Raw genomic sequence first — 12,038 nt, forward strand, 5'->3', positions numbered from 1 at the left:
ACCCTCGGGAGGCAAAATTAGGACCGAGGGTGACATTACAGAAGGCTGCTTGGGGGTCAGACCAAGGATGAGTTTTAAAACAAGGAGGAACATCCAGTAGTAAAAACAGGGAGCTCCCTGCCCTTGGAATCCCAGAGAAAGAATACTCTAGAGAAATCATCCCGTGCCCACCCTCCACCACACCCCCAGCAGTGAAATATCAAAGTGGAGACTGGGAAGCCACCTGCTGAGGGGAGGCAGCAGAGGGGTTTCTTATCTTACGGAGGGTTGGATAATGTGGGTCCCTCCACCCAGATGCATATTAATTGCGCATTTGGGGTAACTGTCAGCATTCACTGCGCATTTACATTTACTAAGTCAGGCACTGAGCTAAGCACTTTCATCCTCACTAAAGCCCCGAGCCTGTCCTCCAATCATCCCAGCTTCTCAGAGGAGGACACCGAGTCAGAGTGGTGAAGTTAATTCCACAGCTAGAAGGTGCTGGAGTTGGGATTTAAAAGTGGGCAGCCTGATTCCAAAGCAGGCTCCTATCACTCCGCCGTACTGCCTAGAAGGCGGCTCAGCCTGTCTTGCCCTCTTCCAGCTCCGCCTTAACCAAGGCGCCCCACTCACTGTGGAGGTGACATTTGCCACACGCTGCAGGAGAGTGACAGGCCTGGATCTGCCACCAAGGCCACTGCATCCACAATCACATTTATTTATTTATTTATTTATTTATTTATTTATTTATTTATTAAGGATTTTATTTATTTATTTGAGAGAGAGAGAGAGAGAGAGGGGAGGTCAGAGGGAGAAGCAGACTCCCCGCTGATCAGGGAGCCCGACGCGGGACTCGATCCCATGACTCCAGGATCATGACTTGAGCCGAAGGCAGTGGCCTAACCAACTGAGCCACCCAGGTGCCCCCACAATCACATTTAAAATTTCCCTCCATCTCTTGCATGTCTTACCCTGCGATGTGCTTTCTCAGACCGCCCCCCCCTGCAATGAGAGAGAGAGGGAGCAAGGAGGAGGGAATGGGGCCGGCCCAGATCACACCCCCGCTGCCCAGCTTCCACATGGCTGAGCAGGAACTCAGGAGCCGAAGCACACAAAAGAGGGCTTTGCGGTGGCTGCAGCCAGGCCCGGGCCAATCCCCCCACCCCCCTGGTGCTTCACTTGCCCCGATCTGGGCCTCCCTGTAAGCCTGATTTAACGGGGAAACCGTGGGCCTTGAGAAGTTCCTTGTGACACACTAATCCCAGCCTGCTGACTGGACCGCGCCCCCAGTGGAGGCAACCTCCAGGCTCCCCAGGAGGACGGCGGACGCAGGCACCAGGAAGCCCTAAGGAGAGCTCGTAGGTAAGTCAGTAGCAGGGGTCTGGCGGGGCCAGGGAGCCCAGGACTGCAATGAGGAGTCGGCGGGTGGGGGTGGGGAGACCACATCCCAGGCTGCCTGTAAAACTGAAACCAACTGGCCCTTCTCCAAGCACTACTAGATCAACCTGATGGCAGATTTAGCAAATAAAAATACAGGGCACCCAGTTAAATGTGAATTTCAGATGAACAACAAAGACTTTTCTAGTGTAAGTATGTCCCAAATATTGCATGGGACATACTTATGCTTCAAAACTCTTTGTTGTTCATCTGGAATGGACGCGGGATTGGGCATTCTGTATTTGATCTGGCAACCCTAGATGGCAGGGAACAGCCTCACCACGGAATGGGGGTGAATGTGTTTTTGTTGCATATAGTTCATAAATCAGTATTTTAAAAACTCAAAATTAATTAGATTGGGCATATTTTTAAAAGAGCTTCTGTACTGACTTTCACCCTCTAATTTGAGGTTCTAGGATCTTGTCCTAATGATCTGCTTAACTGGCTGGGGGTGTCCAGCCACTATCTCTACTGCCTAAGCTCAGTTCTCTCAGCCTCTCCCTTCCTGTTCCAGCAAAACCCAAGCGAGGGAGGCCACACCAGTACTTCAGTCTGTCTCTGTGTCCACACAGTTGGAAGTCTACCTGCCAGAGAGAAGGCTTAGATTTGATTCCAGTTGGTGGGTTCCCTGCCCTGGCTGGGGCTGGGGAGTGGGAGAGGCAGGGAATTAGGAGATCCTCAGATATTCCCTGGGATCCGGGATCCTCCCAGTCTCTCTGGGCACACCAGGGCAATGATCAGTCTGATGCTAAGAAAGGGAAGGGAAATCATGCTTTAGAGCAAAACACTGTGCTAGGTACCTTACAGAAATGATAGGCACTTCATTACAACTCTATTTGGTAGGTACAGTTATTATCCCTAATTTGAAGATGGGGAAACTGAGGCTCAGAATGGTTCAGTAACTTGCCTAACGTCATGTGGGTGGTAAATGACAACTCTCGGTTCCAACCCAGGTTTCTCTGACCCTAAAGGGTTTTCTGTAACACCCATTCTCCTAGGGAGTTTGCCTGGAGAGGCCTTGGCCTTGGCTGTCAAAGCAGTGGTTCAAGTCTCACCTTTGTCACTTTCCAATAATGAGCAGGTGACAGAACTGACAAGTGAGAACCTGGTCAGAGACAGGAGCAGGGTGGTGATGGCTCCTTTAAAGGCAATGGGGATGTTTAGGGGGGAGAGGAAAAAATCTGGCCACAGGAGAGCTGTCTCCAAAAAATACTCACTGGGTTGAGCAGGTTGTCATGTGGGCAATGGATGAGATTTGCTCTGGTGGCCAAGCACTGCCTCTCTGCACATTATTTAATTGAACCTTTATTACCCTCCTTCCACCTCCCTTTTCCAGGGGACAACCAATACTCAGGTTAAATTACAGAGCTTGCAAGTGGAAGAGACAGATTTTGAACCCAGGCCCAACTTTTGCCCCAAAAGGCTGCGTCTTGGTGCTCATGGGAAGTCACAGCTTGGGCTCTGGGCCTGATCCCTGGCTGTTTCTGGTTGTACGACAGTGGACAAGTCAATTACTCTCCCCGGGGTCTGCTCCTTCCCATGTAAGATGGGGAAAATAATGCCGGCTCTGGCTCTGAGATACTGATCTGAAATTACTTAGTGCATCACAGAGCACAGAACACACACCCAGTATTCTGGTTACCTAACTAGTCATCACCCCTCCTGAGAATGAATGCACCGGAGAAGGGGCCATCCACTAAGCTGGGAAGTTTCCGAGATCCCCCTTTGGGCTGGAGAAGGAGGGCCACAGAGAGGAGGAGGGATTGCCTTATTCTGCAGTGATCATGTAACTTCCGAATGGAGGCCAAAACTAGGTTCTGCCTGGCTGCACCAGCTCATCTTAAGAACTAAGGTTTGAGGTATTTGTGTGTATTCCTTCTCAAAGGAGTGTTTCCCAAAGTGTAGCCCAAGGATCATTTTCTTCAGGGCCATGGTGGTGGGGGTGGGGGTGCTGCTTTAAAATGCAGATTCCTGGCCCCAGTTCAGACCTCCTGAGTCAGAATCACAGGGTGCAGGGCCCAGGCACCTGCATTTCGACTAGATTCCTCCGGTGATTCTTATGCACTCAAAAGTTTGAGATCTACTGTTCTGAGACAATAAGAGAATGGTCTGTCCAGACTACTGCCCCCCTTGACTTCCTGCCCTAGGGAGGAGGCCGCCTGGAGAGGCCAGCACAGAAGTGAGGCCCTTATTTTTCTGAGGACTCTGAGTCTTCCAGAGAGGCAGCATGTCAGAGGGCGTGAGTACCCCTGTGCTCTGGTCTCCCCTCCATCTGCCTTCCCTCCTCCCTTTCTCCCTCCCCATTTCTCTATTGTTTGGTCTGCTCAGGACCCTTATGGGCACTCACCCGTACAATCCCTCTGTGGTCCGTGACCCCACCCAAAGGGAGAAGGCTTAACAGTGACCTTTGACAAAAGTACTAGTTTAGGGTCTGAGCAGGCCCATTGCCCTGGCCTGCTCAAGCTGATGGGGGCGGGGGGCTCTCCCTGCTTTTTCCCGACTTCTCTCTGCCTAGGTGGGCACGTTCCGAGTGGTCCCTGAAGAGGAACAGGAGCTCCGTGCCCAGCTGGAGCGGCTTACAACCAAGGACCATGGACCTGTCTTTGGCCCGTGCAGCCAGCTCCCCCGCCACACATTACAGAAGGTGAGGTGGTCCTGGGTGCAGGGAGGGGTGGGCTGGGGTGGGCGAACAAGGGGGAATGTTGACAGCATCCTCTCTCCTGTAGGACGGGTCCAGGCCCAGCTCTCCAGGCTATCCTGGAGCTAATGGGCTGGACTGTTCTAGGGGCCATTCTGGAGGTCAGGGCCATGGCAGCAACACTGGGCTGACCAGCATCCAGGCCAGCCTAATACAAGACTATAGCACCAACAGATATCAATGCCAGGACCTAGGGCCCCTGGGTGACTAGAGTCAGATATGAGGAACCCTGGTTTGCAAGTGGCCCAGGGGCACAGGAATCCAACTGCTGCCCCCACTGGATAGGCAAGAAGCCTGAGTTCTAGAATCAGACCTAACCTTCAACTTGCTGTGTGACCTTGAGCAAGTAGCTTTCCCTCTCTGGGTCTTGCCCTTTGTACCTCTGAAAGAAGGTTGTTGGACCAGCTCAGAGAGGATCAGACTGTGCTCTGCGGAAAGTGGCAGAGCGGTCCTGGCCTGAGCTGAGCCTGGGCTCCTAGCTTGCATCTCTGTTGCCAAGGGAAAGGCGCTCTGGGTTCCCCCAGACCTGAGTCCCCCTCCTTTGCCTTCACCCCCAACTCCTGCTGTCCAAGGAGAGAGCTGCCTGAGGCATGCACAAGAGTTCTGCAGACCCAGCCAAGGGGAGGAATAAGAGGCTCTGGGGCAGGGGGCAGGCTGCGGTCTGGGGGGTATCTTTGTTTTTGAAAAGATCAGAATCAAGCCTGGGAGGCTGCAGAGAGAAGGGACTGAAAGTCCAGCCTGAGTGTGAGCCTCAGCTCCGCCCCTTCCTGCCCGGGTCACCTTCACGTCTAGGGGGCCTCAGTCCGCTCATCCTGAGAAATGGGATGTGGCTACTTAGTTTATGGCGGTGGGTTTCGGCCTTTGGTATTTCAAGGCCTTAGCAGAGTGCTACGTAAGGGCTCCGGGGGGGAAGCTGCTGTCCTTAGAAACGGTGACCCCTTTGGCGGTCTCCTGCCAACAAACCCAGGATGCGCAGTTTGACCCAATGTTCTGCGGAAGTAACTGGCAGTCTCAGGGGCTGCCAGTGCAGATGCTGCTCTTGGGGGCAGAGGAGCCATGGCCCCAGCGGTAACCCCTCGGCCCCTCGGCCGGGCTGGCACTGGCAGGGGCCTCCTCGCCTGGGCGTCCTGCTCCGCACCCGCGTGCGCGCGCCTGTCTGGGCCTCGCTGCCTCCACCCCACCCCGTTCCAGGCCAAGGACGAGCTGAACGAGCGGGAGGAGACCCGGGACGAGGTGGTGCGAGAGCTGCAGGAGCTGGTGCAGGCCGAGGCGGCCTCCGGGCATGAGCTGGCCCGGGCGGTGGCCGAGCGCGTGCAGGGAAGGGACAGCGCCTTCTTCTTGCGCTTCATCCGCGCGCGGAAGTTCCACGTGGGGCGCGCCTACGACCTGCTCAGAGGTGAGACCCGCGCCCCGAGGCACCGCCTCCCGAAGGCTGGGGCGCCCAGGTGGTGAGGGTGGCGTTGACTCTCACCCAGGCACGGAGGAGGCTGTCCCCTCCACTCCCCACTCCTTCCCTGCCCTGTGAGAGTCCTTATCCTTACCCGGAGCCTCCTTCTCCTTACCTGGAAAATGGGGTGTGAACTCAACAGCCTCCGCATTCCTAGAGGTCTGGCTCCCCTCCCCTTTCTCCCAGTCCTGGAGAGCGTTCCCGTCACCCCCACCGCAGCCTAGGCTTTGGCTGACCATGGCTGCAGGAAAGGGGGTGTGCGTGCCCGTCGCCCTGCAGGTACCTAAGCCTCATGCAGAGTGGGGCTGGAGATGGTGCCCGCCCTGGGAAGGAGCCCTAAAGACAGAACTGCCTAGGCCTGCTGGCTGGCTCAATACAGGTTTCCTAAGGAAATCCAATCCGTAGTTGGAGGGGGGCGGGGGGAGAAGGGGGTGTCCGAGCAGGCCCTCTGCAGGCTAACGATTCTCCTTTTTTTACTTCTTCCTTCCTTCCTTCCTTCCTTCCCCAAAAGTGAATTCACAGCCACGCTGTGCCAACCACTCTTTTAGGCCAAAGGATGCAGCAGAGAACAAAGCAGACAGGAACTGCCTTCATGGACTTCGTATGCTAACTGCGGAATAATAAACCAGAGAAATAAAATAAAATTACCTAGACTGTTTGGTAGTAAGAAAGGATAATGAGGAAAAAATAAAGGAGGTGGATGCAAAGACCTGAGGGGTTGGAGTTTTAGGTAAAGTGGCCAGGAAGGCTCCAGGGCAAAGGGAACTTCTGAAGAAAAATGCAAAGGAAATGAGATACCTTGAGGGAAGAGCAATAGGGCAGTGGGCACTGCAGGGGGGTGGGGGTATACCTGGAGGGTGGTAGGAGGTGAGGAGGTCAGTGGCATTCCCTAGGCAAACGCTCCCCCAGAACCTCTCCTGGGCCTGGGCTCTCTAGGGTTCGGTGGTCGAGAGGCGGGGACTTGTTCAGGACAGGTAAGGGTGGGGTTTGTGGGTAGGAGAAGTGCTTCTGGAATCAGGAAGGGCCTTTGGGTTCTGTGTGGGGTTGAGGTTCGATCTTGGGGTCTTTTCTACTCAGCTAACCCTGTGCCCAACTGGGAAGCCTGTATCTCTGCCCGTGGGCAAGAGAATTTAACAAGTAATAATCGTCCTCAGGTTCAGGATTACACCTCATGTTGGCACGGTTTACAAGTTCATACCTAGAATCGCATTTGATTACTGCAGCAGTTTGGTGAGATAGGCCAATAGTATCCTCCCGTGTTTTGGAGAGGAGACAAGGGGCTCAGAAAGGTTGCTTGTGCCCCGCTTGGTCACACACAGGATGCTTGTGGAAGAGCCAGGCAGGAGTCCGGGTCTCTGGAATCTTGCTGTGTGCCATTCCCTGAGGGGCTGGCTCCCTGAGGGGCTCCTCTACTCTCCCTCCGCCAGGCTACGTGAACTTCCGGCTGCAGTACCCCGAGCTCTTCGACAGCCTGTCCCTGGAGGCGGTCCGCTGCACCGTGGAGGCCGGCTACCCTGGTGTCCTTTCCACTCGGGACAAGTATGGCCGGGTGGTCATGCTCTTCAACATCGAGAACTGGGACTCTGAAGAAATCACCTTCGATGAGGTCAGTGGGGGCTGACCTTCCCGGGCAGGGGAGAATTTGCAGGCAGAGCCCACTGGGCCCATACATGGCTCCTCCCTGGTACCCCTGCCCAGTGGCAGTGGCAGCCGTGGGTCAGCCCTGCCAAATGCTGAAAGCTGAGAGTGACACAGAGAACGGGGATTAATGGACTGTGGGTTGGGAGAGATTCTGGAAAGCCCAACTTTCAACCTATTAAGCAGCCTGAGTTCTCTGCGTGTATTTATTTACTTGACCATATGACTTGAAGGGTATTCGTTTTATTTCTTATCATGTGATTTTATTTTTTTCTTCATGATAAGGGTACTCTGTAATCCCCATCACCTATTTACCCCTCCCCCCACCCACCTCCCCTCTGGTGACCATCAGTTTGTTCTCTAGAGTTAAGAGTCTGTTTCTTGGTTTGCCTCTCTCTTTTTTCCCTTTTGTTCATTTGTTTCTTAAATTCCACATATGAGTGAAATCATATGGTGTTTGTCTTTCTCTGATGGACTTATTTCACTTAGCATTATACTCTCTAGCTCCTTCCATGTCATTGGAAATGGCAAGATTTCATTCCTTTCTATGGCCGAGTAATTTGTCCATTGTACATGTGTACCACATCTTCATCCATTCGTCTCTCGATGGACACTTGGGCGGCTTCCATAATTTGGCTATCGTAGATAATGCTGCAATAAACATAATGGTGCATGTATCCCTTTGAATTAGTGTTTTTGTATTTTTTGGTCTCTGCATTTATATATGTGTGTGTGATTTTGCTTGTCAGGCCCTTAAGAGAGCTACCCTAAGTGGGGGGAATTAGGGTTTGTCTCAGGAGAACTTTGGCATGTGCCTCCAAGTCTTAAAAAAAAAAAAAAAATGTACAGACCCACTTTCGAAGATGCTGTCTTGTTGTCTCAGCATGATTTATTGAGCAGTCCATCTTTTCTCCCCAGTGACTTGAGATGCCATCTTTATCACAGTCTCTATTTTCATATACATTTGGATGTATATGAAATGTACATTTGGATGATTTCTGGACTTGTATTCTGTGCCGTCAGTCTCTGTCTATTCATGCTCCAATGCACACAGTTTTAATTACAGAGATCGTGTAGAATGTTTAATATGTTAAGGTTAGTTCTGTGCTATGACTCCTCTTTCTCAGGGATTTTCTAGCTATTCTTTTATGTCTACCTTTTCCTATAGACTTTAGAATTAACTTGTCTAGTTCCAGGAGGAATGTATTTTTATTGGGAACAAACTTGGGGGAAATTAGCATCTTTATGAATGCAACATCATGTCCTGCCATACCACCCACGAATGAGGGGTGCCTCACCGTCCCTTTTACATGCCTACTTTTGAACTTTATTTTTATTACTTTTTATGTTTTTAATTTATATTTATTTATTTATTCATTTATTTATTTTTAAGATTTTATTTATTTATCTGACAGAGAGAGACACAGCGAGAGAGGGAACACAAGCAGGGGGCGTGGGAGAGGGAGAAGCGGGCTTCCCGCGGAGCAGGGAGCCCGATGCGGGGCTCGATCCCAGGACCCCGGGACCATGACCCGAGCCGAAGGCAGACGCTTAACGACTGAGTCACCCAGGCGCCCCTCTACTTATGCATTTTTTTTTTTTTTAACTTGGTTGCATTGGCTAACACCTCCAACAGAGGGTTAAATGGGGTAGAGCTAGCGAACATCCTTATCTTGTTCCTGATATTAGGAGCAGGCATGGTGTCTTAGACTAACTAAGATACTGGCTTTAGGACTGAGGGGCTTGTATGTGTTTGTGGGAGAGATTTAAAAATATTTTTTCTTGGGGTACTGGCTGGCTCAGTCAGAAGAGCATGCACCTCTTGATCGTGGGTTTGTGAATTCGAGCCCCACATTGGGTGTAGAGATTACTTAAAAATAAATCTTTAGGGGTGCCTGGGTGGCTCAGTCAGTTAAGCATCTGGCTCTTGGTTTTGGCTCAGGTCATGATCTCAGGGTCATGGGATCGAGCCCCGTGTCGGGCTCTGTACTCAGTGCGGAGCCTGCTTCAGATTCTCTCTCCTTCCTGCTCATTCTTCTCTCTTTCTCAAATAAATAAAATCTTTAAAAAAATAAAATAAAATAAATTTTTTTTAAAAGTAGGCGTGGAGTCCAATGGAGGGCTTGAACTCATGACCCTGAGATCAAGACCCGAGCTGAGATCAAGAGTCAGATGCTTAACTGACTGAGCCACCCCCCCAAATAAAATCTTTTACAAAAAAGACTATTTAAAAATACTTTTTCTTATTACATAAGTGATATCTACTTATTAGAAAACGCAAAAAAATAATAAATTAAAAATCATCCACAATTCTGCCACCCAGAAATTTCTACCATTGACATCCTTCCAATCTACTTTCTTTTTTTTTTTAAGATTTTATTTATTTATTTGAGAGATGGGGAGAGCACAGAGGGAGAGTAAGAGAGAGAAGCAGACTCCGCGCTGAGCAGGGAGCCTCTCATGGGACTTGATCCCAGGACCCCGAGATATGACCCAAGCTGAAGGCAGACCCTCAACTGACTGAGCCACCCAGGCACCCCCCAATCTACTTTTTCTAGAAACATGCACACACATGCACACTACACACAATTTTTTCTTATAAAAATGGGATCATACACTACAGTAATATATCATGAATGAATATTTTTTGTATCATTTCATTGTATATATATAATTTTAACTGCTCCAGAATATTCCATGGCATGAATGTACCATAATTTCACCAGTCCCTTCTTATTGGGCATTTAGATTGTTTCCAATGTTTCTACTATTAAAAGGGTACAAGGAAAAACACCCTAGCCTCTAACCATGGATATGACATTCAAGGTTATTTTCTTGGGACATATCCCCAGGAGGTGGAATGTCCCCATTTAAAGCCTGTGACAAATTTCCTCCGGTAAGGGATGTACCAGTTAGTTCTCCCCTCAGGACCTTAAGCCTTAATTATCTTTGCATGTTGGGTCTTACAGCCTGTCCACTCTGTGTCCAAGATCTTGCAGGCATATTGTTTCATCCTGGAGAAGCTACTAGAGAACGAGGAAACTCAGATTAATGGTTTCTGCATCATTGAGAACTTCAAGGGCTTTACCATGCAGCAGGCTGCCGGACTTCGGGCTTCTGATCTTAGGAAGATGGTGGACATGCTCCAGGTGAGGCCTCCGCCCTCTGTGCTGCAGGAGCCTCTCACAGGTCAGGAGGCTGGGAAGCTGGGCCCAGGTGCCCCACCTAATGGTGCTGCCCAGGACCCTAGAAGACCACCACCTAGCACCATAATGAGGAATGACAAGCACAAAGGCTTGCATGGTGATCAACAGTGTGCCAAGCATTCACATTCATTCCTTAACTCCTTGAGAGCAGACTCTTCCTCTGCTTCATTTTACAAACCTTGAAACCGAGGCTCAGAGACTTGAGTGACTTCTCAAGGTCATAAAACTCTAAAGTGGAAGAGGCCAGACTTGAACCTGCACCTTCTGACCTGGAATCCCCTTCTCTGTCCGCACATGTCACAGGGCTTCTCTTTGAAGGTGAATTTGTCCCAAGAAAGGGATGATCGTTAATGTCCCTGACAGCTCACTCCGGTACATACTGATGTGTCAGAAGTCCGTCCGAAATCTGCTTTATGTATATCTGGGAAAGGAGGGGTGGGAGATGGGGGTCGTAGGGGGCTGTGGGTAGTGTCCCTGGGGTCTCTAATAGTTTTCAGTCCACTCAGCAGGCAAGTGGGTTTGAAAAAGCTCGTCACCTAAAAACCAAGCAAGGCTACCATTTCATTTCCTCACTTCACCTAATGGCAAGGTGTTACACATCAGCAGGGACAGGGTTGGGCTGCATGGCCTCTGGGGCTTCCTCCCTGCAGTTTGGAGCCTTGGTGAAGCCAAGGCTCCCCAGTTGCTGGCCCAGGGATGGAACCTTTACTGGGCTATCCTTTGGGGCAATCATGTGATGAGACAAGTGCGTCCTCAAGTCACGGGGGAGGCAGTGGGGGAGTGAGTGGGAGCCTCTGAGGCCACTGGGGCCATGGGCTGGAGCACTCTCTGTCACTGCAGGATTCCTTCCCAGCCCGGTTCAAAGCCGTCCACTTCATCCACCAGCCGTGGTACTTCACTACCACCTACAACATGGTCAAGCCTTTTCTGAAGAACAAGCTGCTCCAACGGGTGAGTGCGTGGTCACACAGGGAGAGTGCTCACCACTTCTCTGGCCAGTGAGGGAATGGTGGCGGTAGCAGGAAAGAGTTCACGAGACAAGGGGGATGAGGGTGGGAGGGGGAGGGGACCCCACCTGAGCCCTCCTCAGACTCTGTGCCCTGGGCCTGAGCTGAGTGACAGCACGACACAGAGGACTGTGGAGACGGACACCATCAGGCAGATGGGGCATGCTGTGCCTTTCTCCCCTCTGTCCCCCATCCTGAGGGCACCCCCCCCCACTCAGCTCTGTCTCCCCGGCTTCCCTGCAGGTCTATGTCCATGGAGATGACCTCTCTGGCTTCTTCCAGGAGATTGATGAGGACATCCTGCCCTCCGACTTTGGGGGCACACTGCCCAAGTACGACGGCAAGGTCGTTGCTGAGCATCTCTTTGGCCCCCGGGGCCAAGCTGAGAACACAGCCTTCTGAGGACGTCTCCTGCCATCCACCTGTAGTTAGCAACCCCCAACTCTCCTCAGCCGTCCTGGGCCCAGAAGCTTGGGAAAAGGGCTGCCTGAGGTGGCTGTGGTTCCCCCGAACCCCCCTAAGCTTGGATGAATTCAGGTGTCACCCTCCTCCCAAGTGGGAGGGCAATAAAGCAGGGGCAATTCTCTTGAACACGAAGAATTGGGGACAGTTATATTCCTACTGCC

General features: G+C 51.4%; 1 protein-coding gene across 1 annotated transcript; it reads left to right on the forward strand.

Moving 5' to 3' along the window:
* Positions 1 to 3,643: 3,643 nt before the first annotated feature.
* On the forward strand, positions 3,644 to 11,814 carry RLBP1 (retinaldehyde binding protein 1). The gene is made up of 7 exons (XM_028122195.2): positions 3,644 to 3,655; positions 3,932 to 4,060; positions 5,306 to 5,510; positions 6,989 to 7,167; positions 10,190 to 10,348; positions 11,246 to 11,356; positions 11,656 to 11,814. The coding sequence occupies exons 1-7, from the start codon at positions 3,644 to 3,646 to the stop codon at positions 11,812 to 11,814; spliced, it is 954 nt and encodes a 317-aa protein (XP_027977996.2).
* Positions 11,815 to 12,038: the final 224 nt, after the last annotated feature.

Source organism: Eumetopias jubatus, unplaced genomic scaffold, assembly GCF_037043125.1.
Source record: "Eumetopias jubatus isolate StellerSeaLion01/CBP00866 unplaced genomic scaffold, mEumJub1_p1.0 scaffold_7, whole genome shotgun sequence".
NCBI classification, from domain to species: domain Eukaryota; kingdom Metazoa; phylum Chordata; class Mammalia; order Carnivora; family Otariidae; genus Eumetopias; species Eumetopias jubatus.